Raw genomic sequence first — 27,155 nt, 5'->3', positions numbered from 1 at the left:
TAAAACGTTTCGTACCAAGAAGGAAAAAGTGTTACGGGCTGGGCGGTACCGAAATGTCAATCTTTATTACCACCACACTGTCGGTGGTGTTATATACCGCTGTTCAGAACGGGGGTAGGCAACGTGTTTTACTAGAGAAGCCTGACAATTTTGGAACGTTTTCGTGTTTTTGACGTGCCGTTTTGAGAACGATTCGACAGAAAACTGATGCCCGGTGGATGGTTAAATTAAATCAGGTAATCTACTCTACTATAACAATATGCAAAATTTTGAAGATTATAGCAAGCACTATAAAAATAGTCATTCATTGTCTTCGAAACAATCATCTATACATAACGCGTGAAGCTTTCGTCACAGGCTATGGTTGAAGTTATATGTTAGGTATTGTCGTTGAAAGTTGAACAGATGCCGTTTAATGCACCTTAGTCGATTTTTCAGAAGCAAATTGGATTTCTCGAAACTCAATTAATCGAAGCTGTGCATTTCTTTTTCTATTGCTTGCAAAAAGTATTGGTTTTTTTTTTCTCTACATGTACATGTTGAAATTCTCTTGAATACATATTTTTGCTAGACCCACCCCCTCCTTATCAGCTTTGATTCAAACCTTAATGCATATGAATGAAATACAATTCAATCATTCATCAAAAAATCTTTCACTCGATTTTTGTAAGTGCAATTGCATACTCACAGAGAAAAATAGATGCGATGAATACCAGAACAACAATAAGTATTGCCACAGAAGATGCTGTAAATATTAAACCAAATCGTTCTTCTTCCATATTGATTATTGCTGAAAAAGAAATTATTGACAAGTTACATATATAGTAAATGAATATCCTCGGCATGCTCTCTCATTACAAGGGATTATTTACTAAGAATCAGAAAAAAAATTGCTAATGCTAGGAATATGATTGATAACATTACATATCGGTTATCTTATTCACTTTAAAGAAAAAATTAAACATTTTACAATAAAACAATAATCTCGGATATCTTTTATGGTGCTGGAATTTGTGGTATTGGCATAAACTCGATTGAAATTTGAAATTTAATTGACACAAAACAATGCATTAACACAGATACAAACACATATACATTCTAATATTTTATCCAAGAGATCATACGAACCGTCCAGAATTCATTGATTAACATATACAGTAGGTCTACATACTTGGCAACAGATCATATCTGTTATACAGCACTCATAATTTGACTTACATATATTAATTGTAATTTACTATGTATGATCATATTGATTAAAAATCGATACAATTAGTAATCGTTTAATATTTTATACTTATTTGAAATTGAAACTTAATCAAATAAAGCACAAATACGAATAAAAGCACAACAGAAAAGAAGACCCACATATTTGTGTTCTACTTATAACTCAAGAAATCACAGAGGTTGATAGTTATAATTATTAATATTTTTCAATATTTTGATATATTTTTTTCATTTGATTTCGTGATTTAAATTGTTATATACTTTTTAGGAGCAATTATAAAAACTAGCTGTTACCCGCGGCTTCGCTCGCATGAATGTGGCAATCTGAAAATTTCACGGTGATGATTTCACCCAAAAAAACATTTGAACACTTCGTGGCCCCCTTGGGAATGTACTTTCAGAAATCTCGTCTTAGTTGGTATCAACATTATAAAATATAATACTAACCAAATTTCGTACACATAGCTTCAGCGGTATGAGCCACAAATAACTTTTAAAAAAACTCCCGGACCCCTTATGACTTCTTTAGAGATTGAATTGTTTTTTGATAAGTCCCTCCTTAGTGAGTCTAAGCTCATATTCATAGCTTTAGCGATTTCGGCTCGGCATAATTTCTCTATACTCCCCGTTCATATTCGAAATCATATTCCTCAGGCTGGTGTTTTTTGTATTTATAAACTTTGAACACGTTTCCTTTAGGGGTCAAGTTTCGAAAACCCCGTCTTACTGAGTTTTTACATGTAAAATAAAAGTATTGACCAATTTAGTTGTTTATAGCTTCAACGGTTTCGGCTCAGAGATGATTGCCTGATATAAACTTTGAACCCCCTTATGACCCTCCTCAGGGGTCGAATTTTTAAAAATCCCTTCTTACCCCTTAAAACATAAAATTAAACTGTTGGTCAAATTTCACATTTATAGTGTCCGTGGTTTCTGTTCGGCATGATTTCACTACATAACCTTTGGATATGTCACGATCGCCAACAACACTCTCTTTCTCTCTCCCCACAGCGAAACCACAAACCACACGCAAACATACATAAATACATTAGAAGCAACACATGAGTTCTCTTTTCTATCGACAAGAATTCTACGACGCATTTTTCCTGTACAGAGATACGAATAAGATTGCGCAACATGAACACATTTTTCTCACAATAGAAAGTACGTTTCATGCATTTGCCTCTGAGCTAATGAAAACCCTTGCTAGATATCAGACAATTGCTTTCAACCAATAGCGGGAGTTTCCACCGACTTGGTGTGAAAACACGAAAGGCTTTTTCGGCAGAGAGTGATCGGGGTTTCATGGGAGTACGTCGCGTGTTAAAATGGCAACGAACTTGCTCTCTCATCTTTAAGATGGACGACCCTGACGAAGCCTACCAGGGTTACTAATAATCGTCTAGGGCAGCTTAACCGGAAATGGGTAAGTGACCATCTTTCTAAATGTAATTATATTTTCAGTGTGAGAGTGTCAGAAACAATTAGCTCCTTGAACTAAGTGTGTTATGTTTAGGGTTAGTGAAGAATAAAAATGAACGTGTAATTCCAACATTGAAGTATATCATTATTTTTCGCAATGTCTTTTTCATAATTTCTGTGTCATATTATGTCGCGCTAAAGTTTGAGAAGCCGCTCCACGACATGTGGTGCCGTGACCAGGATAACCTGGCGTAACTATACTAAATTGTCAAATTGTCGCAATTATTTTTTTGAATCGTATGTAACGTATTTGGGCTAACGTTTTTGCCATAGTTGACATAAAGAAATATTTTCTTTTGTTGAATGTGTGATTTGAGTCCTGTGATTGAGTTGATTTGTCGAGAGAAAAAAACCTGACCGCCATTCCCATTTTCTTTTTTTTTCCATCAGCTATGTGAGGAAAAATCTCGTTTTTTTTCTTCCTCTTTCTAATGACGATCACAGCGTTTCTTTTTCAAAGACACACGCTTCGTTTTTTCCCCTTCGTTCGTCTCCTCCCTCATAACCCACTCCGTGTCTTCCAGAGAAATTTTTATTCGTATTTCGTTGGTTGTGTTGTTTCTTGATCTCAGTTTAGCCGAACTTGGCTTGAACTTTATATTTTTTGCAAATATTTTCTCCTACGTGTTGTGACTGACAGTCGGCTAGATTTTTTCCCACACTACTAGTCATGGCTCACAAAGAAGTCCAAGCTCAGAATGCTCAGCTGTTCAACATGTTTCCAATCATTGTAGGCACAGCAGTTTTTGATGAAACAAATTCAAGTTTGACAGTGACTGATTTTTTCTCACGAATTGATCAAGCATCATCCTTTGCGAATTAGGATGCTCACACAAAGACATTGCATTACAAAAATGTACTGGAGCTGTACTTGCTCACTTGACAGACACTATGACCTACGAGCAATTCCGTACTCATGTTGTGGATAAATTTTCCCCACCTGACAGACCTGAGATGGTGTTGTCTCAACTGACAACAATGACACAATCAGATTCTGTAAATCTCAAAATTTCTGAGAAAGTCAGAGATTTTGCTGATCGTCTAGAGTCACTAGCTCAACGAGCTATTCAGGTCACACCGAATGAATCGGCGGTCATAGCAAATTATCGTGATACACTTCTCTTGGCCAGATTTAAGGCTGGTATATTATCCCACATGGAACCACTTACCGCTGCCCACAATCCAGCGACCTTTCGAGAGGCAGTTGACCTGGCCTACCGTATCGAGCAGGCTAGTTCCAAACCTGCATGGGTTTCTTCTTCGTCTCCGGAAAACATAACGCCATCACAGGCATCTTCACATATCGATTCACTTGTTCCCGCACTCTTGAACAGCATTTCTTCTCTAGAGGAACAATTGCAAAAACTGCAAGTAACACAAAATTCTCCTGAACCAAAAATTAGGCACACTCGTTCTCCTCAGGCCTCACGTCGTCTTGTCTGTTTCAATTGTGGAATCCCCGGTCTTTCATGCAGGTATGTCAAAAACAAAACAATTCATATTCTTCTCGTTCTCAGAGTAATTTTTCACGTTCGTTCCCTCGAAATTCTTTCAATTCTCAAAATAACAAATCTAACGGGCATCGACATTCCACATTTCGTTCTTCTTCTCCTGGAAATACCAGAGAGTCGGAGTCAAATTCTCAGTCTGGTCACCAACGAGAAAATTCGCCGTCTACTCGTCCAAAGTGTGTCAGCTTCAACATGGTCGTTCCTAAGAGTCCTTCCTCAACTCCTGAACTTCCGGTCGTCAATGTTAAACTCACGAACTGACTTCACCATGTCTCGTAGACGCAGGTGTTGCTATGTCTCTAATTACAGACGATGGTGTCAAAAGTCCAAACTGACTCGTAAATATCAAGCTGTCACTCGAGCAGTGCGAATGACTTTTGTCACCGGCGAATCAATCGTGATTCGACACAAAATCTCTCTTCATTTCGACAGATCGACGTTTCTCCCACACGTTTTTCGTCATACCACAGAGTGCTTGCCCGTACTATGGGCTATCCTTGGTGTTGACTTCCTGAGTGCACAAGCTGCAACATTCAAGTTTCATAAAAATGGACTGTCGTTGACTATTCTTCATCTAGTGTCATCTGTCAAAACATCTGTCGCTCTCACCAAGAGAGACATTGTCATTCCGCGCCACACTGAACTTTTCATTTCTGTCTCAGTGGCAGAACCTCTTCAATCTTCTATGGTCTTCAATCATTCAGTTTGAAGTTCACTGGTACCTGCTACTTGCACCAAGTTTCGCATGTTGCTTATGTTCTACCAGTTCCTAAAGAACACAACACGCCTGCCTGTGCTGCGTTACCAGATGAATTTTCTCTGTCGGATGCAACTTCAGTACGCGCTCCATATTATGTCGCGCAAAAGTTCAACATGCAACTCCGCTACAAGTCCTTACATCATGAAATGAAACTAGTGGCCAAATTTCATATTTACAGTTTCCGCGGTTTCGGCTTGGCATCATTTCTATACATAACGTTTGAATCCCTTAAGACACCTTCCCACTTTGGGGAAGAATTGTGAAAAACCTTATATAATAAGACTCTTCTGATCATAAAATGTGACAACTGACCAAATTTCACATAGTTTCAGCGCTTGGCTCGTCACGATTTCTCTATACAACTTTTGAACTGCTTTAGCCCCGTTTACATGTGCAATAAAATATCACGGGAAGTTCCCGTTAACAGGGGGTTAGCTACAACCCGTTTACAAGTCATTTAGTTTATGCCGGTATCCCACCCTTTCTTTTCGGATGTTGTCGCTGATCACGTGGGTTGAACAGGTGGTTGGTTCAAGATGGCTGACGAAAGAGCTAACGTGGCACAAAGGATTATGGGGGGAGGAGGTAGAAGTCACCCATCATTATTCCGCAACAATGATGGGACTCTTTTATTGAGTCTCAGTCCCATTATTTTTCCCCATGAGGAATAAAATTTGCCTTGCAGGTAATAATCACCAAAGCTACCCCCCCACCTATCTTGCACATGTAAACAGGGCTCTAATGATCCCCTCCCTTAGAGGTCGAATTTTGAAAACCCTCTTCTTGGTAAGCCCTTACATGCTAAAATTAAACTACTGGACTAATTTCATATTTATAGTCAACGCGGTTTCGGCTCGGCACGATTTCTCAACATATACTTTGAACCCCCTTATGATCCCAATTAGGGGTCGAATGTTGGAAAGTATTTTCTTAGTGAGTCCTTACATCAGAGGTCTTCAATCTTTTTCCCGTCTCGAGCAATGCCTATACCCATTATCATATCAAAAGAAGAGCACCCTTACGGCAAGTTTGGCATACAAATGCATACAATTAGAATGATTTCAATCCTTCAATGCTATTTGTACAAAGTGTTTTAATTGGAACATTGATCAAGTGCTCGCAAGCAAGAAATCAGACATGAGCATCGAGCACTCGGGGAGTACCATGGTGCTCGCGAGCAACGAGTTCATGATTCCTGCATTACATCATAAAATGAAGTTACTGACCGAATTTCACATTTATACTTTGAGCGGTTTCGGCTCGGCATGATTTCTGCACACAACTTTTGAACTCCCATATGACTCCCCTTAAAGGAAGAATTTTGAAAAGCTTTTTTCACTAAGAGTCTTTACATTATGAAATGAAACTGGTCAAATTTCATATAATTTCAGTGCTTTCGGCTCGGCATGATTTCTCTACATAAGCTTTGAACCACCCATTCCTGAAGATGCTGTTAACTTATTATTATTATTATTGAAAGGATGTGTGTGACGTCACTCTCCGCTACCATACGAAGGTTTTTAACAACTGGCTGTTGTGAAGATGAATTTTTGGAAAGAGAGAAAATTCAACTGCCCTTCAAAGGCACCGAGCTAAGGAAATTTCTGAAAAGGGTGAATTTTTTTCGAAGGTATATACCTCACCTAGCTCATATTGCTGAACCACTGCACAACCTTCTAAAGTTCGAGACTACGTTCAACTGGGGTCCTTTACAAAAAACGTCCGTTAATGCGATTAAGGCAAGAGTGGTTGATTATACAAAGCTGGCAACCTTTAATAAAATCGTACATGTCACACTGGAATGTGATGCAAGTGATAATGGAATAGGAGTGTTCCAGACAGATAAACCAATCGCATTTGCAAGCACATCCCTGTCGGAAACAGAGCGCCAGTATGTAAATTGAAAAGAACTGTTAGCAGTATATCACCGTTAACACTGAGATCAAACCCCTGGCGCTATTGTGCCTAAACCTTTCTTTAAAGCACCAAGGCGTTTACAATCTGTTTTGCTGAGAGCAAAACACTGAGTTCAACTTGAGGTTCGTTCCCGGAAAGAAAATTCCTGTGGCAGATGCTCTTTCAATAGCTCTTCAAGAGAATCACTTCCTCAACTCCATCATACAGCAGATGTAGAGGATTCAATTAAGAACATCAGCTTTTTACCAGTGTCTGACCATTACCTACCTATAATGCAACAGCAAATGCAAAGTGATTCCACATTGCAGGAAGTTAAACGCTTTATGTTGAAAGGATAGCCAGATACTAACACAAATGTCAGTGCCGCGACGGCGGTACACTTTCCATATAGAGATTAATCCACGAGCTAAACTGAAGAACAAACATGCCGGCATCAAGGCATAAATCCATGTCTTAGAGGAGCTAGAGAAGTTGTCTTCTGACTGAACATATCAGGAGATATTCATCAGTATGTCGAGCAATGTAGCACATGCGCTGCCTTCGCATCAGCCCAGCCAACTCCAGCGATGATAGCACATGAAATTCTTCCTGGCGCTTGGCCTAAACTGGGTGCTGATATTTTTCAGCTAAAAGAGCAAAATTACTTGGTACTGGTAAAATTTATATACTTCAGCAAATTCATATAAGTAGAGTTTTTGTAAAATACTCTAGCTAGCACAGTAATCCACAAAATTTTGAAGCATAAGTTTTCTAGGCACGGAATTCCTTGCATGCTCATCACACACGGTGGTCAGCAATTCAAGAACAAACAGTTAATAGACTTTTCAAATGGATGGAGCTTCCATCATCTCACGTCGAGCCCAGGGAACAGCTGTTCCAATTACCAGGCGGAACCTGCTGAGATGCAGCCCAGGGCAAAGGTTCTTTGGAAGACCTACACGGACGAGCCTGCCGACCATTAGCCAGCGTCTACATTTCGCTCCACCGCAGGTTCCTGAAATCCATGAAATGTTGATAGAAAGGCAGAATGAGATGGCTCAGCTGCATAACAGAGCATCACAAGACCTTGCGTCATTGCATCCTAGAGCTTCAGTGTAACACCGGAACCCTCTGCACAAGAGAGGAAGCTTGAGTAACGAAACAGATCAGCCAGCGCACATATGAGATCCTAACAAATGAGGGTTCCACGTTGAGAAGAAGCAGGTAATTCATTAAACCACATGTCCAACAAGATGTGGAAATCAAGCAAACAGCGTCACCACAGGCCTGTCACCACCAAAACACTGTGACATCCCTACCTAAGATGCAGGAGCCTGATTACAGGTCAGAAAGAAGTGGTCTTAAATCTCTAGCAACCAATGCTGAGGTATCACTGCAATGCCAGGCTCCAACACCGCAGAAACCGGTAGCATGCATCAGACAATATGGGATAATGGATCTCACACGGTCATAACATCAGGTCGCCTGCTTAAGCCTCTATCCAGGCTCACTTATTCTGACAAGTTATAAAAAAGTTATCGTTTTCCCCTAAAGGGAGGAAGAAGATGCTAGAGAAGAAGAGTTGAAGATGCTATTAATTTATTAGCATTATTATTAATATAACGAGTCGTGGAATGGCAACAGTGTAGCATTCGAATGTCGGCTCGGATGCTATTGTTATGTATGTCTCTCTGACGGTCGATGTGCTTAGGTTGTCCTCTGAGAATTGCTCAGTGGGGAATATTAGGTTTAGCTGTCTTTTAGATGTATCTTTGCTTTTCAACAGTTTGGTTTTTTTTTTGTTTCATTAGTTTCATATACTCATCATTTTTTTCCCATATAATTCGTAATCTGTTGCATGCGTTTCTCAAAATATGTTTTCAATTAATAAACTCAAAAGAGTTAAGAACCCAGTCTTGGAGTTCAGGCTATAATAAAACAACATGCTCCCGAAGTGTTCTCTGTTAGAAGAAGTCATCCAGTGTACAAGAGTCTAACTCTATGGAAGGGATATATAATTCATCGGCTTCGGCCCCTCCGGCCGTTAGTCCTGCTGTTAGTTAGTAAGAAATCAAAAACTCCTGGAAATCTCCATTAGAGGACAACGAAGTGGTCTCAACTCATGAAAGCGTTGGCTTGCACTCGCTCTTGGCCATTAGATTTCGAGTGGCCAGAGAATTCCCAAACCTCTTCCTTTTGAATTGAAAAATTTCATTGCTTCTAAAGTTACCTCAATCTAAAATATTAGGTTGAAGTTCACTAGTACTGGAGATCTTTTAATATCAACGAAGGATTTCAATTCTGCCAAAGAAATTTTGGGTTTCAAAAAATTATTTGATTTAGATATGAAAACGAGTCTTTTTACAGATACTATCCACTCTAAATTTCTCCTCTTTAATATCCCTACCGATATTTCATTAGAGCAGCGGTTCTCAACTGGTGCTCCGTGAAAAAATAATAATTAGCAAAATAAAGAAAACATAGAATCAAAACGGAAAAAACTGAAAATTACACGCAAGGAAATAAAACACAAACAACGTCGATAGACAGAGACGCATCTTTGGTAGGGATAGGAGAGTGATGCCCATAACATCAATTTCGGAGCAGTGGCAAATAGCATATTCCTACAGTGGTCTCGTAATAAATACTTGTATGTTATGCCATTGTCAGCACCATGTTAAGGAGAAGAAAAAAAGTTCTACCCACGACTGGGGCGGCCGCACCTTTCTCAGCTGACCAAAAAGAGCATTCTGATACGGCTCAATTTCGGTTCTTCTTATCAAGTTGAAAAACGAAACGTTCTAAAAATTTTCGGATGCAGGCTTTGTGATACTCACCTAATTACAACGCTCCGGCTATGTAGGTTTGTCACTTAATCTCTCCAAAAAATGTAAACCAGGAGATTAGTTGTCACAGCAATAAAAGAATCTTACAAAAGTAAATAAAGTGCAAATTGGTTTTCCTGAGAAGCCCTACGTTAATTCTAGAATATTTCAACCGGATCTCATTTTCATGAGGCCCCCAGGCCGTGCCCGGATGGGCGCATTCGTTAATACGGCACTGATTTCAAGCAGTCAGCTCAAATACACTCTACAAAAGTTTATCACTTTCTGTAAAAAACTCTGGGTAGCGCTTAACGAGTTTTGCAACTGAATGACTTTTGGAATATAAAGAAATGCGGGGAGAGGTATAGAATGTGATTTAGGCGAGGTCACGTGATTTTGCTAACTATCCTATAAGGATTGCTCTCCATATGCTGCGTTTCTTCTGACAAAAAATGGCAAATATGTGGGCATTTGTTTGTATAGTTTACATTCGAATCGTTTGCACGTATAATCTTTCACATATATAACACGTAGGCTCACGATTCTCTACGTGGGAAAAGGCAGAAAAGGTTATCTCGTCTTATTTCACACTTTCCACACAGAAAAATACAAATACAACGCCAAAACAGGAAAAACGCCCAACGAGGTGCCCATAACAGATATGGATGTCATATATTTCGAAAATAGAGCAACCCAATTAAAATGCAATTCAAAACAATAATAAAATATACATGCATGATAAAATATTATATACAATGTTACTTATGGTTGTAATAATGAATACTATAATATGTATAATAGTATAATGAATACTTATGGTTGTCTTATTCTACGTATGGATAGGATCTCGATTTACCCCAACATGTTTATCGTATTTCTTTTTGTTAAAGCCAGTGCGTATAAGCGTCCATGTATTTGTAATTCGCCGTAGGGAGGCGCTTTGGGAGAGAGTGGGGGGGATCGACCTCTCCGGGAAGGGTCGGTCTTTTCTTCTTTCTCGCCTGAACTAGTGAAGAGAACTAGTCTTCTTTCTCGCCGGTGAGAACTAGTCAGCTACTGAAAACAAACATACAGTCCACGAAAATACACTTTTTAAACGTGTCAATTGTGTTAGAATTTACTACCTCCGGGGTAAACTATTCAATTTATTAACAACCCTATTAGAGAAAAACTCCCTACGACACCATAACCTAAAATTGTCCCTTACCAATCGATACTGGTGTCCCCTTGTAAAAGCAGTCAATTGACGGTGTACAAATAATTCATGGTCTATCCTATTCATCCCGTTGAAAATTTTGAACAGTTCGTTCATATCTCCCAGACACCTGCGTTCATCCAATGTAAACATATTGAAAAGATGAAGTCTCTTCATACCGCGTGCCAATAATGACACAAAATAATGTCTCCAAAACCTCACAGCATACTCCAGTCCAGGACAAACTAACCTTCGGAAAAGCGGAGGAATGACTTTAGGAGAACGCGAGGAGACCTTTTTGAAAATGAGACCAAGCATTCTGTTTGCTTTTTATACCACTGCTGAACAATGTTTAGAAAACCTAAGCCGCTCGTGAATGAGAATTCCCAAATTGGTGACCCTAGTTGCATCCGGGATAGTGAAACCATTCAACTCGTAAGAGAAACGTGGGTTGTTCGAACCAAAATGAACGACCATGCACTTATCAACGCAAAACGTCATGCTCCATTCATTTGCCCATGCTCCAATCCTGTTTAAGTTGGTCTGGAGCAACTCCCTATCGCTTTCATTTCCGATTACCCCCATTAGCTTCACATCATCTGCGAATTTGCCAGCAATCCCATCGATACCCTGATCGAGTTTATCGATAAAAAGTGAAGAAAGTATGGGGCCAAGGACACTTCCTTCAGGAACTCCACTTGTGACGTCTGTCCAACCAGAGAATTCCCTGTTCACCATAACTCGTTGCAACCTATCTCTTAACCATGATTCAATCCAATTCAGCAAGTTCCCCCCAATACTAATCTCGTGTAAACGCTTCAAGAGTTTGCCACCCGAATAAAACTTAGAGAAAAAGTTCAACAAGATTCTCAGAACTAGTAAGAACTAAATCCAAAATAGCAGTACCCCTAGTGGCTTCTGACACATGCTGATACAAAAACTTTTCGAGCACTATACTGATCTCTAGCCGAAAGGTTCTCCCAATCAATACCCTGGTAAATGAAATCCCCTAGTATGACATCCCTCTTATGTTTACACGTGTAGGAAATTTCATCATGAAATTTGGCGATGTAGTTTATATCCCCATTCGGTGGATTGTAACGAACTCCAACAATAAGTTTATGATGCCGTTTGTTTTGAAGCTCAACCCATAGTTTCAATATCACTTCTTTGCACGTTACACTCTCTAGCCTTCAAACATGATTTTACGTATATCAACACTATGTATTTTTGAGAAGTACTTCATATTTTACTCTATTTTGATTACGTCATAATATGTTTGCATTTCTTTAATTTGATGTTGATAGTGACTTTAACAGAGCAGAAGCCATTTTAAATTAATAATCCTCTATTGCATTTTTTGTGATGTGTCCTTTTTACATGTTAAAAAGTATCATATCATGCATATTAGCATTCCAACATTATGTTTGTTCTATGAGAAATTGTCCTTGATGACAATAATTGAAGACCTATGTACTTTCAAATGTACTTCTCCCTATCGAATTGGCCAAATTAATTCATGCATTGTTTTTTTAAGTCAGCTTTCCTTTCCCCCCCCCTTTATTTCAGCTTTCCTCATCGAGCTAACACCACCATCATATCACTCCATTCATTTATTCACATTTATAAATTTTTCTTTCTTGACACCACCCCCTTTCCTATCAGATCTATTTCTCAAAAAAGTATCGTATCCTGAGATATGAGAAAGATTCATCCCCAAGATTCATTGATGAAAGATTCATCGTTTGTCCAAGATTCTGTAATGGCTAGAAGATCCAGGACCTCCACAACTATTATAGTTTCTAAACAATCTTTATTATTACCCAAGCTTCTGGCATTAATTATCACACATTTTAATTTGCCCGGTGATTTAGTGTCAATCGAGAAGCCATCCAAGTCAGAGGTGGGTAATTTCCCCGTCAGTACTTTTGTGGTTATCATTAACTAACCCGCATTCCCGACTACGTGGTCTGGGAGTAAAAAACCTGACCTAAGCCTATCGTAAACCTCCCAGACCCCCGCCTATTTAGATGGATCCCATCCAAACGAAGCCACGTATCGGTAAATGAGGGAAGATCCAAGAACGTGACCCCAAGTGAGGAGCAAATGTCCTTCAGGCCTGAATTGAATTGGGATCCTACACCTATACTCTCTATTACATATCTGTGATATGCAACTACTTCGTATATGCCAATTGAGGAATGCAGGTGAAGAATTTTTTTCATGACTGCTTGCGACTTTCTTATGAGAGGTTGAACTATTACAATTACGGATTTATGAAGATAGTGACATTTTCAAAAGACAGCAACTTTCTTATCAAAAATATACTTCGAATCAATTTCACTCTAATTGAAATTATGTTGTATTCCACGTCACGACTTTCGAATTCGTTTTTTATCCGCGTTACTTGTCATTGAGAGTTTAAACAGCGAGAGCGTGTAGGGATACTCACCTCACTTTGACAGCGATTTTCTTCTTCACATTTCAGCTGAATTTTTCTAGGCTTTTCTACAATATGCAGCATGAGTGTGATTTACTTAATGACTTCGCTCAGTTTGAAATGAGCATAGAATGAGAGCATAACATGAGATATGTGATACCTTGGAAGGGAATGCCCAGTCATCTATGAAAAGGTCTCCTGAGGAGGGAAATTCATCAACGAAGAAAAAAAGGAAAATTGATATAGTTTTCAATTTATTCCGTTTTATCGATTCTTATTGAGAAATCAAACAATTATTTTATATTGTTTTCCTGTTAAATTTGACTTTCTTTCTAACAACATTGTATTAGTCTTTAATTATAAAAAGTTCCGTCCTCTCTTGTCTTGAAAATTTAGAAGAGTATAAAAAAAGAATTATCGGTGGTGTCGGTTTTATCGGGTTGTTTATCCTGCATTTTAAATATGCGTGAAGAATGATGTACAACCATCAAGCGGTTAAAATTATCTAACAGAGTTAGGATCGTTTTCAGTTTTATAGGTAAAAATAAGGAGTGTGTGATGTGCAATTGCATCTCTCATTTATTAGCGATCTATATAACATTATGAACGTTTCTCGATGGTTGAGAACTTAAGGTTGTGGACAAACTTCAAATGACGAATTTCATGGAAATTAGCGATTTTTTTTTTCCATAGAAATACACAACTATTTTATTCTTATACATATGAAGTGTTGAAAAAAATTCTAGCTGAGTCAATTCAACCGGAGTATAGGTCTCAATTAATTTTTAAACGTGTTCATGAAGATTCGTGTTTTTCGTTACTTCACTGCGTGCAAAACTCATCTTCTCAAAAGTATGTTCGATATTTTAATGAAATTTTTTAGTCGTGGTTTTCAGGTGATACTAACTGCAATGAGCTGGCTATATGTTCAGTTGTATTTTACAAGTGTTTAAATATTGAATTTCTCTTCTTTCAAACTTCATGAAAAATTATGAAAACATATTCATATATTCATAAAACTTCATGAAAAATCAACATATTTCCGAAAATATTTAGCATATTTTACAACTTCTGGTTCATTGAATTGACAACTGCTATAGCCTCGTAGTGTATAAAAATGACTATATACATTAGTTTTTCAGTGTACAATGTTCAGCGTAAGTATAAAAATAAGCTAATTTCAATGAAATAATGTGTAACAACATAAATAAATAAATAAATAAATAAATAAATAATTATATATATATATATATATATATATATATATATATATATATATATATATATATATATATATATATATATAAATAAATAAATAAATAAATAAATAAATAAATAAATAAATAAATAAATAAATAAAGAGAAAATTAACAAATTAGCTTTCAATGAAAAATTTCAATGGGAAATTTTCATTGATCATTCAAAGCTGATTTGTTAATTTTAATTTCCTCTTTGATGCAAACTATTGTTCTGCCTTGTGTTTGTTTTAGCTGCTTTCAGCGCTAGCAACAAAAATAAACAACAGAAATTGTGCTTTTCTCAAAAAACTTAAAATAAATAATTTCATATCCCCCGTTACCCTTATCTTTTTCTCACCATTAAGTTTCACAAAAAACCAATTAAATTTCGATTTGTCACATGTGGGACCAACTGCTACAATAGTGACTGCGGTAAAACCTTTTTGAATATACTAAAAAATATTCTTGTTAAAATAGAGATGGATGAAATTCATTATAAAAAATAATCAAAAGTGATCAATTTTTTAAAAAATGCAAAAATTGAGAGAATTGAAACTTTTGATTTTGAAAACCTATTTACTAATATTCCTCATAAAAACATCATAAATATCTGTGATAATTTACTTGTGAAATACAAAAACATTATTAACTTAGAAAAAAACACCTAGAATAATCTTGTAAAGTTTTGTATTTTTGAAAATTACTTACATAATGGCATCGATATATATAATCAGATCAAAGGTATACCCATGGGCACTTGCTTCTCTAGTGCTTTTGCAAATATTTTTCTACATTTCCATGAAACTAAAATTTTCACTAAACATAAAATCATGGGCTTTAGATATATCGATGATCTCATTATTTTTAATTTTGAGAATTATCTCGATCTTAGCGGTGAAATTTACCCTACGGATTTGACACTCAAGAAAACCAATCACAACCCCCTATCTACGGACTTCCTAAATCTTAAAATTTGCTTATCTAATAACATAGCTGTTATTGGTATTTTCGACAAAAGGAAAGAATTTCAAGTCAATTTTCTGACTAATTTCAATTCTAATATTAGTATTATAATTTTGAAAAATATATTTTTTGGACAACATTCAAGAATTAAAAAAACTTACAATAATGCTAAAGATTATTTTGAAGCATATTCTGAATTATTAAATATCTTGAGTGGTAACGGATATCCATCTTCTTTTCTGGGTTTCAAAATTTCACCCAGGTGCTTCTGGTAGTCGGTTCGGCCAGCATGCTCTAAAAAGATTCTTTATCTTGGTATGTGTTTTTTTTTTTTTTTTTTCAAGTTTTGTCATTTTTCAATTTTTAACACTTTGTGTATGTATATTTTGTATTTTTAACTCATTTGTTTTTTCATATTTTTATTCTTATTATATTTTGTCATTTTTGCTGTTTGACTTCCAAAGCTTGTTTCTCGCAAAAATGTCGGAGGAACTGATGGTAATTTTTGCCTATTAGGCTTACCATCATTAGAAACATTTTTGCAGTTTGCAGCAATGTGGGGGGTTCCCCCTTGAGAACGACCTCCTCATTGATCCATATTCTTCCTTTTTACAATTTTTCAATAACTTCTCATCTTTCACCTTTGCATTATATATATATATATATATATATATATATATATATAATTTCTATGAAAGCAAAAAGTGTCTACCTGCTGGTTGACTGTTAAGACAGAATGAACTACACAAATACAACGCCACAACAGGCAAATTGCCCAACAAGGTGGCTGACTTAAGAACATCATGGATCCCCGAGCCCTACCTACTACTGCTACACCACACATGCACCCCCCCCCCCGCGGAACCCCCAACGAATCGGTACATGCGGGAATGTGCGTGTACGTGTAGTGAAATCGGACGAAGTTTTTTGTTTCTCTGTAATGCTTGTTATGTGTAGTGCTGCCGTCTGCCACCAGTTTTTCTAACTATGAGTGAAGTGTTATGATTGAATGATTTATCGTTGTAGGACTGTTGCTCTCTGTGGCGAGGCTTTTTAACGGGGAGATCAAATCGCATTTGCGCCTTGAAGTTGGGAACCACAGAAAACCAACTTCAGCCGACCACCACTGTGGGGTTCGAACCCGGATCCTCGCATCGCGAGTCCGTCACTATAACCACTCGACCACCACAGCGGCTAAAAAAAGTGTAACTTTCTGGAGGTGGGTGGGTTTGAACTCATGTACCCTGAACTCATCCCATCTCTAATCCCGTATTTTACTAACCCACCACTGCAGCACTGTAATTATTTGGAGGTGGGTGGATTTGAACCCATGTACCCTGAACTCTTCCCATCTCTAACTCCGTATCTTACCAACCCACCACTACAGCACTATAGTTCGCGACCTGTTTTTCCATAGCAACGATGACGCCTTTCTCTAGATAGCTCTGGCGCGGACCCACCACTTCACTACATGTAAAATAATAAACCCCTCTCGGGGTCCCAAAAATTTCCTTAAGCTCATTTATGTTGCTCCTCTCCACGGTAATCTTTAGTAAAAGGCGAAAGATTAGCTCGAATGTTGAAGAGAAGCCAGAGCATGATCAAAAGCTAGCGATCAAAAGTTTTTACGCTGGTTCGATTTCTCTTTGACCTCTTCTCGTACTGAGTGATATCTCGGTTTAGAGTAGATGGAAGAATTGCATTGGAGCTTTCCCTCCTTCTTTCGCAATTTATAGTTTTTCCAACAAAAACTAACTTTATGTTACTGTAACCAGAACATTAGAGAGGATGTCATTGGAAAAAATAATAGAAGAGTTAGCGTAAAAGAAAAAAATCAAGCTAAAGTGATGAACACAAGTTCTACATTACCGATGCTATAGTCGGAAGTTAAAAAGAAGTTATGATTTCGTAGGAGAAAAAAATATTTAGTTGTCGTGGATGCGCTATGGGCTATCAGCTGGGCACAAATGGCTGCAGTTGCTTGATAACTTAACATTATTACAAATATTACGATCATGCCTTGACTTCCATTGACTTTCATGACATCGCTGAAATTCTAGTGGAAAATGATAACGTCACGGAGAATTATTTGATTAATTATGAAAATTTGAAATATATGATTGAAGAAAATTATTTAAAATATTGAATAAATGAAAACTTGATTTGTAGAAAAGACTTTGCAATTCATTTGTAGTAACTCTTTTATTTTACAGCTCGGAAAATTCTCTCAGTTAGGTAAACGAACTCGTATCTCAACAGGAAGTTACAGGATGGTAAAAACATGTCAGCATGAAAAGTTTTCCAAACAATAATTCAAGAACGACCCCTGTGAAAAAAGAAATATTTCAGAATAATGACCTGACGTCATGGGCATGAAATTAAAAGAAAAAAGTTAGAACATTAGGGAGGGATGTGAGGTCACAGTTGTGACAAATTCCACATAAAAAAATTTTCCGAACGGTACAACCCCTCTTTGAAAAATATCCAATCACGGAGTGTTGTGACATCATGGTATTAGTGAAAACGTTAATTTGGAAGGACGTATACAAAAATGTAAAGTGGTGATTATATATATATATTACTATTCAAATATTTTGTTGCGTAAGATTGTTATTTATTGTCTTGTTACATGCATTTTTACTGGCTGATTTATGAACGAGTCCCCTCTTGGGAAAAATCGCATTATTTGGTTAAAAGTCAGATTTGAACATGGGGATAAAAAAAAATTTCCAAACGATCATTTAGGAATGACACCCTCTTTGAAAAAAAAGAATTCTCATCACTTGAGATAGAAAAAAGTAATTCCAAAACGAAAATTTAATATGACGAGCCCTTTTAGAATAACAACTTGGAATCTTAGAAAATGTGACATAAAAAATTTAATTTAGGAACGACTTGCATCGTAGTGGCTAAAAAAACCCGATAATTTTTTATTTTAAAATAATTTAAGTCCTCATCAAACCTCTTTGAAAAAAAGTTAGTTAAAAAAACGTTAATTTAAGAAAGATCCTTCTAAATCCTATCACGGAGTGTTATGACATCATCGCTGAGACTTGGGAAAACTTTTTAGGGCGACATGAAAAAGCTTAATTCAAGAACGACCCCACACGACTTGCAGTGGCTAAAAATAAAAACGATAATTTTGGGAAATTTTTATTTCAAAATAATTTAGCCCTCTTAGAATAACGACGGAAAAAAATTAAGTTAAAAAACGATAATTTGGGGAAGATCCCTAGTCGAAATTTAAATATCTAGCTGGATAACGCAACTGCTGACGTAGACACAAAAGTTTAATTTAGGGAAGATCCCTCAAGAAAGAAGTGATTCTTCTTAGAACTCCTTAATATGAAGGCGTCTTAATTCTTCTTATCACACAAAAAATTACTCGGGTGCTGGCTGCGGAAAAGTGGGGAATGGCTGCGGTGCGGCAGAAGCCCTCTTTTGCCCCTACTCCCGTCCTTATCTCTTCGTCATTGTGATTGTACCTTGACGCGGGGTAGGAGGGTTGTTTTTCCTTGCGATAACATACCAATACCTGTTGTTCGTTGTTGAACTTTATGTTGGCTACCAAACCAATGTGAAAAAGTATGGTACCAGAGTGATAGTATTAGTGACTTCATAAGCGATATATATATAGGTGAATCTTGCATAATTCGGAAATAAGGTATTTAATTTTGAAAGTATGAAAGAGTTCATCAAAACCAAATGTGGTCGTCCGGCATTGATTTATGAAGGACGATCATATACATTGAAAGTTATATTGAAGGACAACAACAAACGCTGGATTTGTCGAGAAGCTAATGTGACGGAGTCGACTGGGGAAGGGGCACAAAACGGAAAACAATTAAATTTACGATTAAGGACTATTTTTGCGTTGTGTTTTGTGACGTCCGTCAACAAAGAAATTGACCATTGAAAATTAATGGAATTCACACAAAGGGGTTAGTAATAACAAATTAATTTATTCAATTAACAATTAAAATAAGAGCTATTCAAAGAGGAGATCCTTATCCAACATGATATAACGCCATCGCAAATACATTAACTTGACAGGCCGAATTTTAAGTGATTAATTATCTGCATAGAAATAAAACTTAGATTATTTATTGAGAGAGATAATTCCGAGACTATTTATACGGCACTCACCACCAAATCTTTCAGATCCACCTCAATCCTCATCGTCCATATTCATCACCAGAGATTCCCTCTTTCGTTCTCCTTTCACCTCGACTCTTATCACCTCCTTCACGACTACAGGGAAAAAGACCCCGTTTTTAGCAGCGTGTCACCTTATATAGTCCCGATGGTACCAGCGGTTCCTCAGAAGAATTGCTTCTCGGAACTCGCCAGTTCCCTTCATGTCGGCGGCTCTATTGTTACGAGAGACCGTCGAGGCGCCAGAAACTCTAACACCGTCTGCGTCTCGCGGTGTTACATACCTTTCTCCTTCATAGAAATCTACACCGTAGATTTATAAATACGTCGGTATTCATCGTCATATAGCTCACATATTAAACATAAAAATCAACATCCTAATAGTGGTGAGGCCCCGATCTTCATAATTCTATCTCTCTAGTTATATAAATTCCCTGTAAAACCCAAATTCACCAAAAACATACATGTCAACCTATTCTTGCAAAAAAAAAAAACAATATACAATCACACTATATACATTGGTTATACAGATTACATACATAACTATTAATTTGTTCTTATGCAACACAATGATAAACTTCAGTCCCATGCATAACAACTTCCAATATTACGATATACACTGCTCAAAACAATTAGGGGAGCACATGGTGTTAACAAAATTACGCAAAGATGTATACCGATAAGTAACATAAAATGAATCATCCATAATTTAGAGCCTAGCAGGAAACGGAAGAAGAAAACTTCATATGCAAATAAGAGTTCATGACGTCAAAAACCAGAAAAAGGAGATAAGGGCAGAAATCGGGATGTTGCAGAAACGTCTATTTTACTGCCGTGACTGTGAAATTCGATTGCGCAGTATTTTTTTTTGAGACAAGGTGACTTGAGGATGTCTCAACAACGTGATTTACCGGAATCCATGGCATGGCGTGTTATAGGCAGACTGGAATCCGGGCAAACACAACGAAGTGTGGCGGACGCTGTTGGAGTCACCAGAAGTGTTGTTGCAAGGCTGTGGAATCGATTCCAAGAAACAGGAAATGTTAGACGTCGACCAGGGCAAGGTCGGCCACGCGCCACTACAGCAACTGATGACCGGTATATACGGTTAACAGCCCGTCGAAACAGAACAGAGAATGCTACGCAGCTGCAAAGACGGTTGCTTTTGGCAACAGGACGAAGGGTGTCCAGCCAAACAGTACGTAATCGGCTTCATGAGAGAGGGCTCTATGTACGTAGGCCAATGGTCTGCATTCCGTCGACCCCACGCCACCGTGCGGCCCGAAGAAGATGGGCTGCTGAACATCGAGATTGGGAGCAACATGATTGGAGCCAAGTACTGTTTACAGACGAGTCCCGATTCAGTCTGGAGTGTGACACCCGACATGTTCTGGTATGGAGGGACAGGGGCACTCTAAATAACCCCGCATTCGTTCGTGAAAGGTCACAATACAGACAAGCTGGTTGAATGGTATGGGGTGGAATCAGCATAGGCGGACGTACGGACCTGCATATCATTCGGAATGGCACTTTGACGGCCCGAAGGTATGCAGACGAGATACTGCGACCTCATGTCATCCCTTACGCTGAAGCCATTGGAGATTCCTTTGTTTTCCAGGATGATAATGCCCTACCGCATAGACCTCGTCTGGTGGAGAACATGCTTGAAGCTGAAACAATACAGCGTATGAAATGGCCAGCGTGCTCTCCTGACCTGAATCCAATCGAGCATGTTTGCGACATGCTCGGACGACGCATTGCTGCGCGACCAAGGCCGCCTGTTACTGTCCGAGACATGCAGATTGCACTTCTGGAGGAGTGGAACAGTATTCCCGAAAGTCTGATCGATAACCTCATCGCATCCATGGCAAACAGGTGTGCAGAAGTCTTAGCTGCTCGAGGAGACCACACGCCCTATTAAAACTCATGCATCATGTCTAAACAGTACTTTTTTTTATCGTTTACATGTAACCAAATTGTTGCCCTAAATCATCTTTTCATGTTTTTTCCATATTTTCAAAGAATTAAAGCTTAATTCCAAATTTTTTTACGTCTTTTTACTGTATTGCGCATTGATACGCGTGTACTATCCATTGTATGCTAATTCGTGGCTGTCTCGCACAGTTTTCTTCACTTTTTTGCTTGCTCCCCTAATTGTTTTGAGCAGTGTAGTTGGAAAATAACTAACATGTCAACACTGTTCTAGCTTGAGCAGGTACTAAAAAAACACAAGCAAACACTGAAACTTTAGAATGGAAAATAAAAACAAGAAAAAATTCTATACCTTTTTTCCGATGTTAAAATGTAGATATTGATTTCTATCACTTTTCAACGATAACAAGAAAATAATCCAAAAAGAACACAAGAGGTGAAAAACAAATAGTCAATTGAAAATAATCTGAACGAAGTAATTTTACAGGAGTCCGCATTTGCGAATAATAAATTCTCAACATGAAATTCCCGTTTATAATCATCTCGAATTTCATCTTACGTAACACAGCTTCTCCTAAAAAGGCTTTGACATATGATACTCCAGGTCTTGGTATTTTTTTTATGGTTTGTTATTACTATATGGCCCCGCGTGAAAGTGGCCATTTGCTAGCTTCATCACAAAGTCATACTGTCATCAACACATCCCCCAAAGACAGACGGCATGCCTATTCTCCTCTTCCCTCCCCTCTAATTTTTAGACACATTTGAGATTCAATAGTGACGGAATCACTCTTCAAGTATTTTATACTCACATAGTGGGGTTCAGCATACACAGAAACACTCATCAAACCCAATACGGTGGAACATTCGTTAATACGACTCTCATTTATACGAATTTTACTCATTCATTATACACGTTTGGCTTCGGTCGCAGTTTATTCCTACACACATTTTAATGTAAAAATATTTAATTTATTAGACGCACAACATCAATTGCACTGCGTTTTCATTTCAACTTGCAACGCCGAAACTCGGTAAAAGTTTCATTTCTATCAATAGGATTTAAATGTTTTTTGTAGGTAGCTGAAATGAATATTTTTACGAATATAATCGCCAGAAAAGCCATAATTTTTAGTATCATTGTACGTGGATGCATAAACATTCAGCAAGCTGATGACCCCTTTAAAGTGGGCTCTAAAATGGTTTATTTATTGTAAGTTTTGAGAACTACGGAAACGCGGTGAGCCATGAACAAAATAATTTACATTTGTCGAAAGGCAACTGTAAATATTAGACGCACAGACCATACGTCTTCTTCGCATACTACATGTTCCTTTCGAGTTTTTTTTCCATTATGTTAGTGCTTCGTTTCCCAGTATTATTCCTGAAGCATTTGCAGCTGGTGAGAAACAAGTACAACATATGAGTTCGTTCTTTCATTTCCAGTAGAATTTCCTTTGGTTGTGGTATCTTGCTTGCTAGCTGGCTGCATCGAATCAGCTTTTCTTAATTGAAAAAAAGAAAAGCCCCCTCCTGTCCTTCTCTCTTGAACGTAAAATGGAAATTTCGACAAAAAATCTGGATCAGTGAAAGAGTGAAACTTGTGAAGAAATTAAATATGCCGAGTTACTTTTGGAGACCGTTGCAATGTACAAAACATGCTCTTTTGCCTCCATCATCAACACTCCTTAATTTTATGGCCACTTAATTATTACTTAAAGAGCCCCCCCCCCCCCCCAAAGATTGCGTAATATAGCCGCTCCGCTTTTCTCTCCTCTTCCCCTATAATACTGAAACCTATCTCTTGACCATTGTATTGCCACCTGCAAGTAATTGACTTCATGGTTTTATTGCATCTATTTACACATCCCTTCCATGGGAATACGTGCCTTTTCTGACTTTCTTTGCTTCTTCTTTTCTTTTCCTTCTCTTTTATTTGTACAACCCCCCCCCCACCCAACAGAAAAAACGTCTTCCTCCCATATGCTTCGAAAGATCGTAGGGGGTGGGGGTGAACCTGACCAATGATGCTAATTTTAATACTAATTTGTACCTACGTAATCCTCATCACCCAATAGAAGGATCTTTCTGTGAAAGCGGACTACCAATGGGAGAAAGGGGGTTGGTGCCCCTCAAACTTTACTTTTTGGAATTTTTTAAAAATTGAAGGCAGATTGATTAGTGCAAGTTAAGGAAAAGGTAAAAAAATTGAATTAGTTAAAGAGCGGTTGTTTTTGCAGACATCGAATGTAACTACCATCTGACGTTGGGGATATCCGACACGATGAGGATGGAGAAAAAGGTAGGAAAGAAGTTCTTACCACATTTTGAATTGTAAAACTGGGATACAGGAAACATAAAATTAGGAAATTATTTAGGCTGATAAGGTAAATTAGCATCTAATGAGATTTTCCACCTATTTACCGCCAACAAATTCTAACATCAAATTTCGGATTTATTACACCTGAGATTCAAACTTATACAATTTCGTCATATACTACTTGAAAATTTTCATCGATAATTATTTAAATAATTTGATGTTTGTGTGTAATATTGTGTTCGAAATGGAAACTGTTTTCATGTTTTTTTTGTTTGAAATCTAACAGAAAAATGATACTTTCATGAGTTATCATTTCTTATTGTAAATGTATATTGGGCCACTAGGAACCTGGGATTAATTCTAGATAAATTGTATACACAGGGTGATAACTATCGACCGCCCAATAATTACACCCGTGATTCCTTGTGAAAAACTAATACAGAAAAGTGTTTTCCCTTTTTCGATCGGACGAATATTAAGTGAGTTATAAGCTTTTAAAATTTTGTGACGTGTCATTTTTCTAACGGTCAGTTATTTGCCAAACCCCGAACCAAAGTGAATTTCTCCGCCAGCAGTGAGTTGTCACTTCTTAAAAATGAACTGAAATATTCAATCCCATTAGAAGCCAAGTTCGGCCTTCTTCTTTCACGATTGGCGCTTTTACACTCAAAGCAGTGTGATAATATAACCTTGTTGTTACGTGTAATTACGTATTAGTTTCATCCACTAAATTGGCAAATTTATCACCAGATTTTTAAAGTGTTAGCCAAATGAGATCTACTTGAAATTTTTTTTAAATCTAATCAATACTTTTTGCCAAAATGTGGTAATTTGTTCCTCACTATCAAGTCAACATTCTTTTGGGGAAGTTCTGTTTACTACAGTGCGTTCTGTTTACTACGCGATCGTTTTTATACACTGTCGTTTTAATCAAATTACATATTGATCAATGAAACAGGACAATATTTTTTGAGCTATTTTAAAATCTCATCGAAACACAGTGATATGTAATAAATTTCAAAGAAGATTGCAAAAATGGTGGCTTGATGAAGGTGACTTGTGAAAACACTAAAATAATAACAACGCTTTGATCAGAAACTTTCGATCAAACTAGTCATTTTATGAATTGGCATATTTAAAATAATTAGTGGTTTCTCGGATATTTTCTATTAAATATTTATCGAGTCACATTTTCATACCGATTTCTGCATGTTGCAATGACGATTTTTCATTTTCTTTTGACTGCAATTGATTTTTTTTATCGCAATGAAATATTAATAAATTTTTACTTTATCTTTTTTCACAAGAAAGATTTGGACTACTTTGAAATTTTCATTCCAGCCTACATGATTCGCGCAGAACTTGTCATTTTTTAAAATGAATGTTTGTTCAAGGGGCGTATTTTTCCGATTGTATCTATCCGATTTTTGTAGCGCAAGGACCAATTAGGTCAAACTACGCCAAAACAAATGACCGACTGAAAATAATTGTGCTCGTCATGTCAGGAAAGGAGGCAATTGTCCTGGGACTCCTCTTAACAGAGACGGACTTCAGGATTTTGCCGCCCCGTTGCCCTTATGTGTGTATTTCATTTCTTAATTTTTTTCCGAAAAATCACGATTACCCTTCCTCCTGGTTCTCAATTTTCTAACGTTGGGAATTTTTTATCACCATGTCTTTACTGTCTGTTGCTCCAAATATGGTTTTGAGTAGAGCCTACTGTTTCATACGCACATTCATAACATAAATGAGATGTCGTAAAAATTTTAAACTGTAATTGTTAAACTGTAATCGTGACAATTTGTAACTGTGAGCGATTTCATTCATTATGTTTGTTGTGTTACTCAGTTTTAATTGTGTTGCAGAATTTCAATCAAAAGCTGTGATGCAACATGTAAATCTTCCAGAACTTCTGAATTGGAACTGGAAAAAAAATCTCATCTTAAAATTGTTGGAGATGATTTATTCATTTAAGGGGTGTCATGACCCCTGAAGTCGAATTTTCAAACATGTCACATTTCACATTGTCACATTTCATTACAAACTTTAAAAAATATTTCATTCAATCGTAAAATCAGATTCGAAAAATTTCTTTTCAATCGTGAAAATCAGATTCAAAAAATTTCTTTTCAATCGGGTTAATTTTTTTTTTCAAAATAAAACTAAAAATTAATGAATTATAGTGTAAATGTGAACAAGAAACAATGCTTTGAACGCGATTTTCACAAATCGCAGTTTTTGACCTCATCCGTTTAAGATTTGTTGGTGTGTGCTACACCAACAATTATGAAATTGTGCAGAAATATTTATATGGTATTTTTTAGTGAGATGATTTTCGGGGTGGCAGTAGCATTTTCTTAATCTTATGGATGAACTCAAAAACATGCAATGTTATAAAATCGTAATAATTAACACCCACTTAAAAATTTGAAAAGTGTGCACACAACAACAAAAGATGGAAAAAAAATTAGTTTACTTTCTGGATTGCATAAGGTTATATCATTGTGCAGTTTCAAAAAAAACGCCAAGTTATACATTTGGTGTACGTTTGGTGAATTTGGCCGGAATTTTAAGTGACGTCATCAATATTTAAAGCGTTATAACTCATTAATTAGCGGTCAGATCAAAAAACGGAAAACACTTTTCAATATAAGTTTTTCACAAGTAATCACGTGTGTAATTATTGGGCGGTCGATAGTTACCACCCTGTATATATAAATTTCTTCCCGTGGTCCGATATAACACAACATTTTCAGTGCATAGGCCAAGCAGATCGATGGTAAAGACTAAACAAAGTATTGAGTGAAACAAGCAGTGCCCACACAGGGGTTCCCCCACTTGGGGGTTCCTCACTGATGTAAACAAAGCTCTTTTGGCCTGCCCCAGTACCGGCACGCAGTCTGGATATAGAAAAAACTATTTTGTGCTGTACTAAAACCGAAACTGTCTTATGGACACTACGTAAGAGAGGGAATTGCTTTTTTCCTGATAGCATTAGGCCATTTAAAGTTTGAGTGACTACATACATTTTTCGCAAGCGCAATGCGATCCGTTACGAGTAAGGGACTGTCATTGTGCGTGTGTAGTGCATACTTAGTTGATAACTGTGCGTGTGTAGTGCATACTTAGTTGATAACTGTGCGTGTGTAGTGCATACTTAGTTGATAACTGTGCGTGTGTAGTGCATACTTAGTTGATAACTGTGCGTGTG

General features: G+C 37.3%; 1 protein-coding gene and 1 non-coding gene across 6 annotated transcripts in view; both read right to left on the bottom strand.

Annotated features, from left to right (window-relative positions):
• The window catches only part of sev (receptor protein-tyrosine kinase sevenless), a 1,896,734-nt gene that overhangs the window by 319,971 nt on the left and 1,549,608 nt on the right, over positions 1–27,155 (bottom strand). For all 5 annotated transcript variants that reach the window (XM_089239534.1, XM_089239532.1, XM_089239533.1 and 2 more), the window contains one exon: positions 689–790. In XM_089239534.1, coding sequence (XP_089095660.1) covers positions 689–790 — 102 coding nt within the window. The remainder of the gene's footprint in view (positions 1–688; positions 791–27,155) is intronic.
• LOC149080424 (U5 spliceosomal RNA) lies at positions 17,021–17,136 on the bottom strand. Its single transcript, XR_016193626.1, has one exon. It is a non-coding gene; the product is annotated as a U5 spliceosomal RNA (small nuclear RNA).

The sequence above is a fragment of the Pholcus phalangioides genome, unplaced genomic scaffold (assembly GCF_987345545.1).
Source record: "Pholcus phalangioides strain wild (caught in Gottingen) unplaced genomic scaffold, Ppha-v1.0 ptg000011l_1, whole genome shotgun sequence".
NCBI classification, from domain to species: domain Eukaryota; kingdom Metazoa; phylum Arthropoda; class Arachnida; order Araneae; family Pholcidae; genus Pholcus; species Pholcus phalangioides.
Note: the sequence above shows the minus strand (reverse complement) of the source record. Positions and strands in the feature narration are given on the sequence as shown.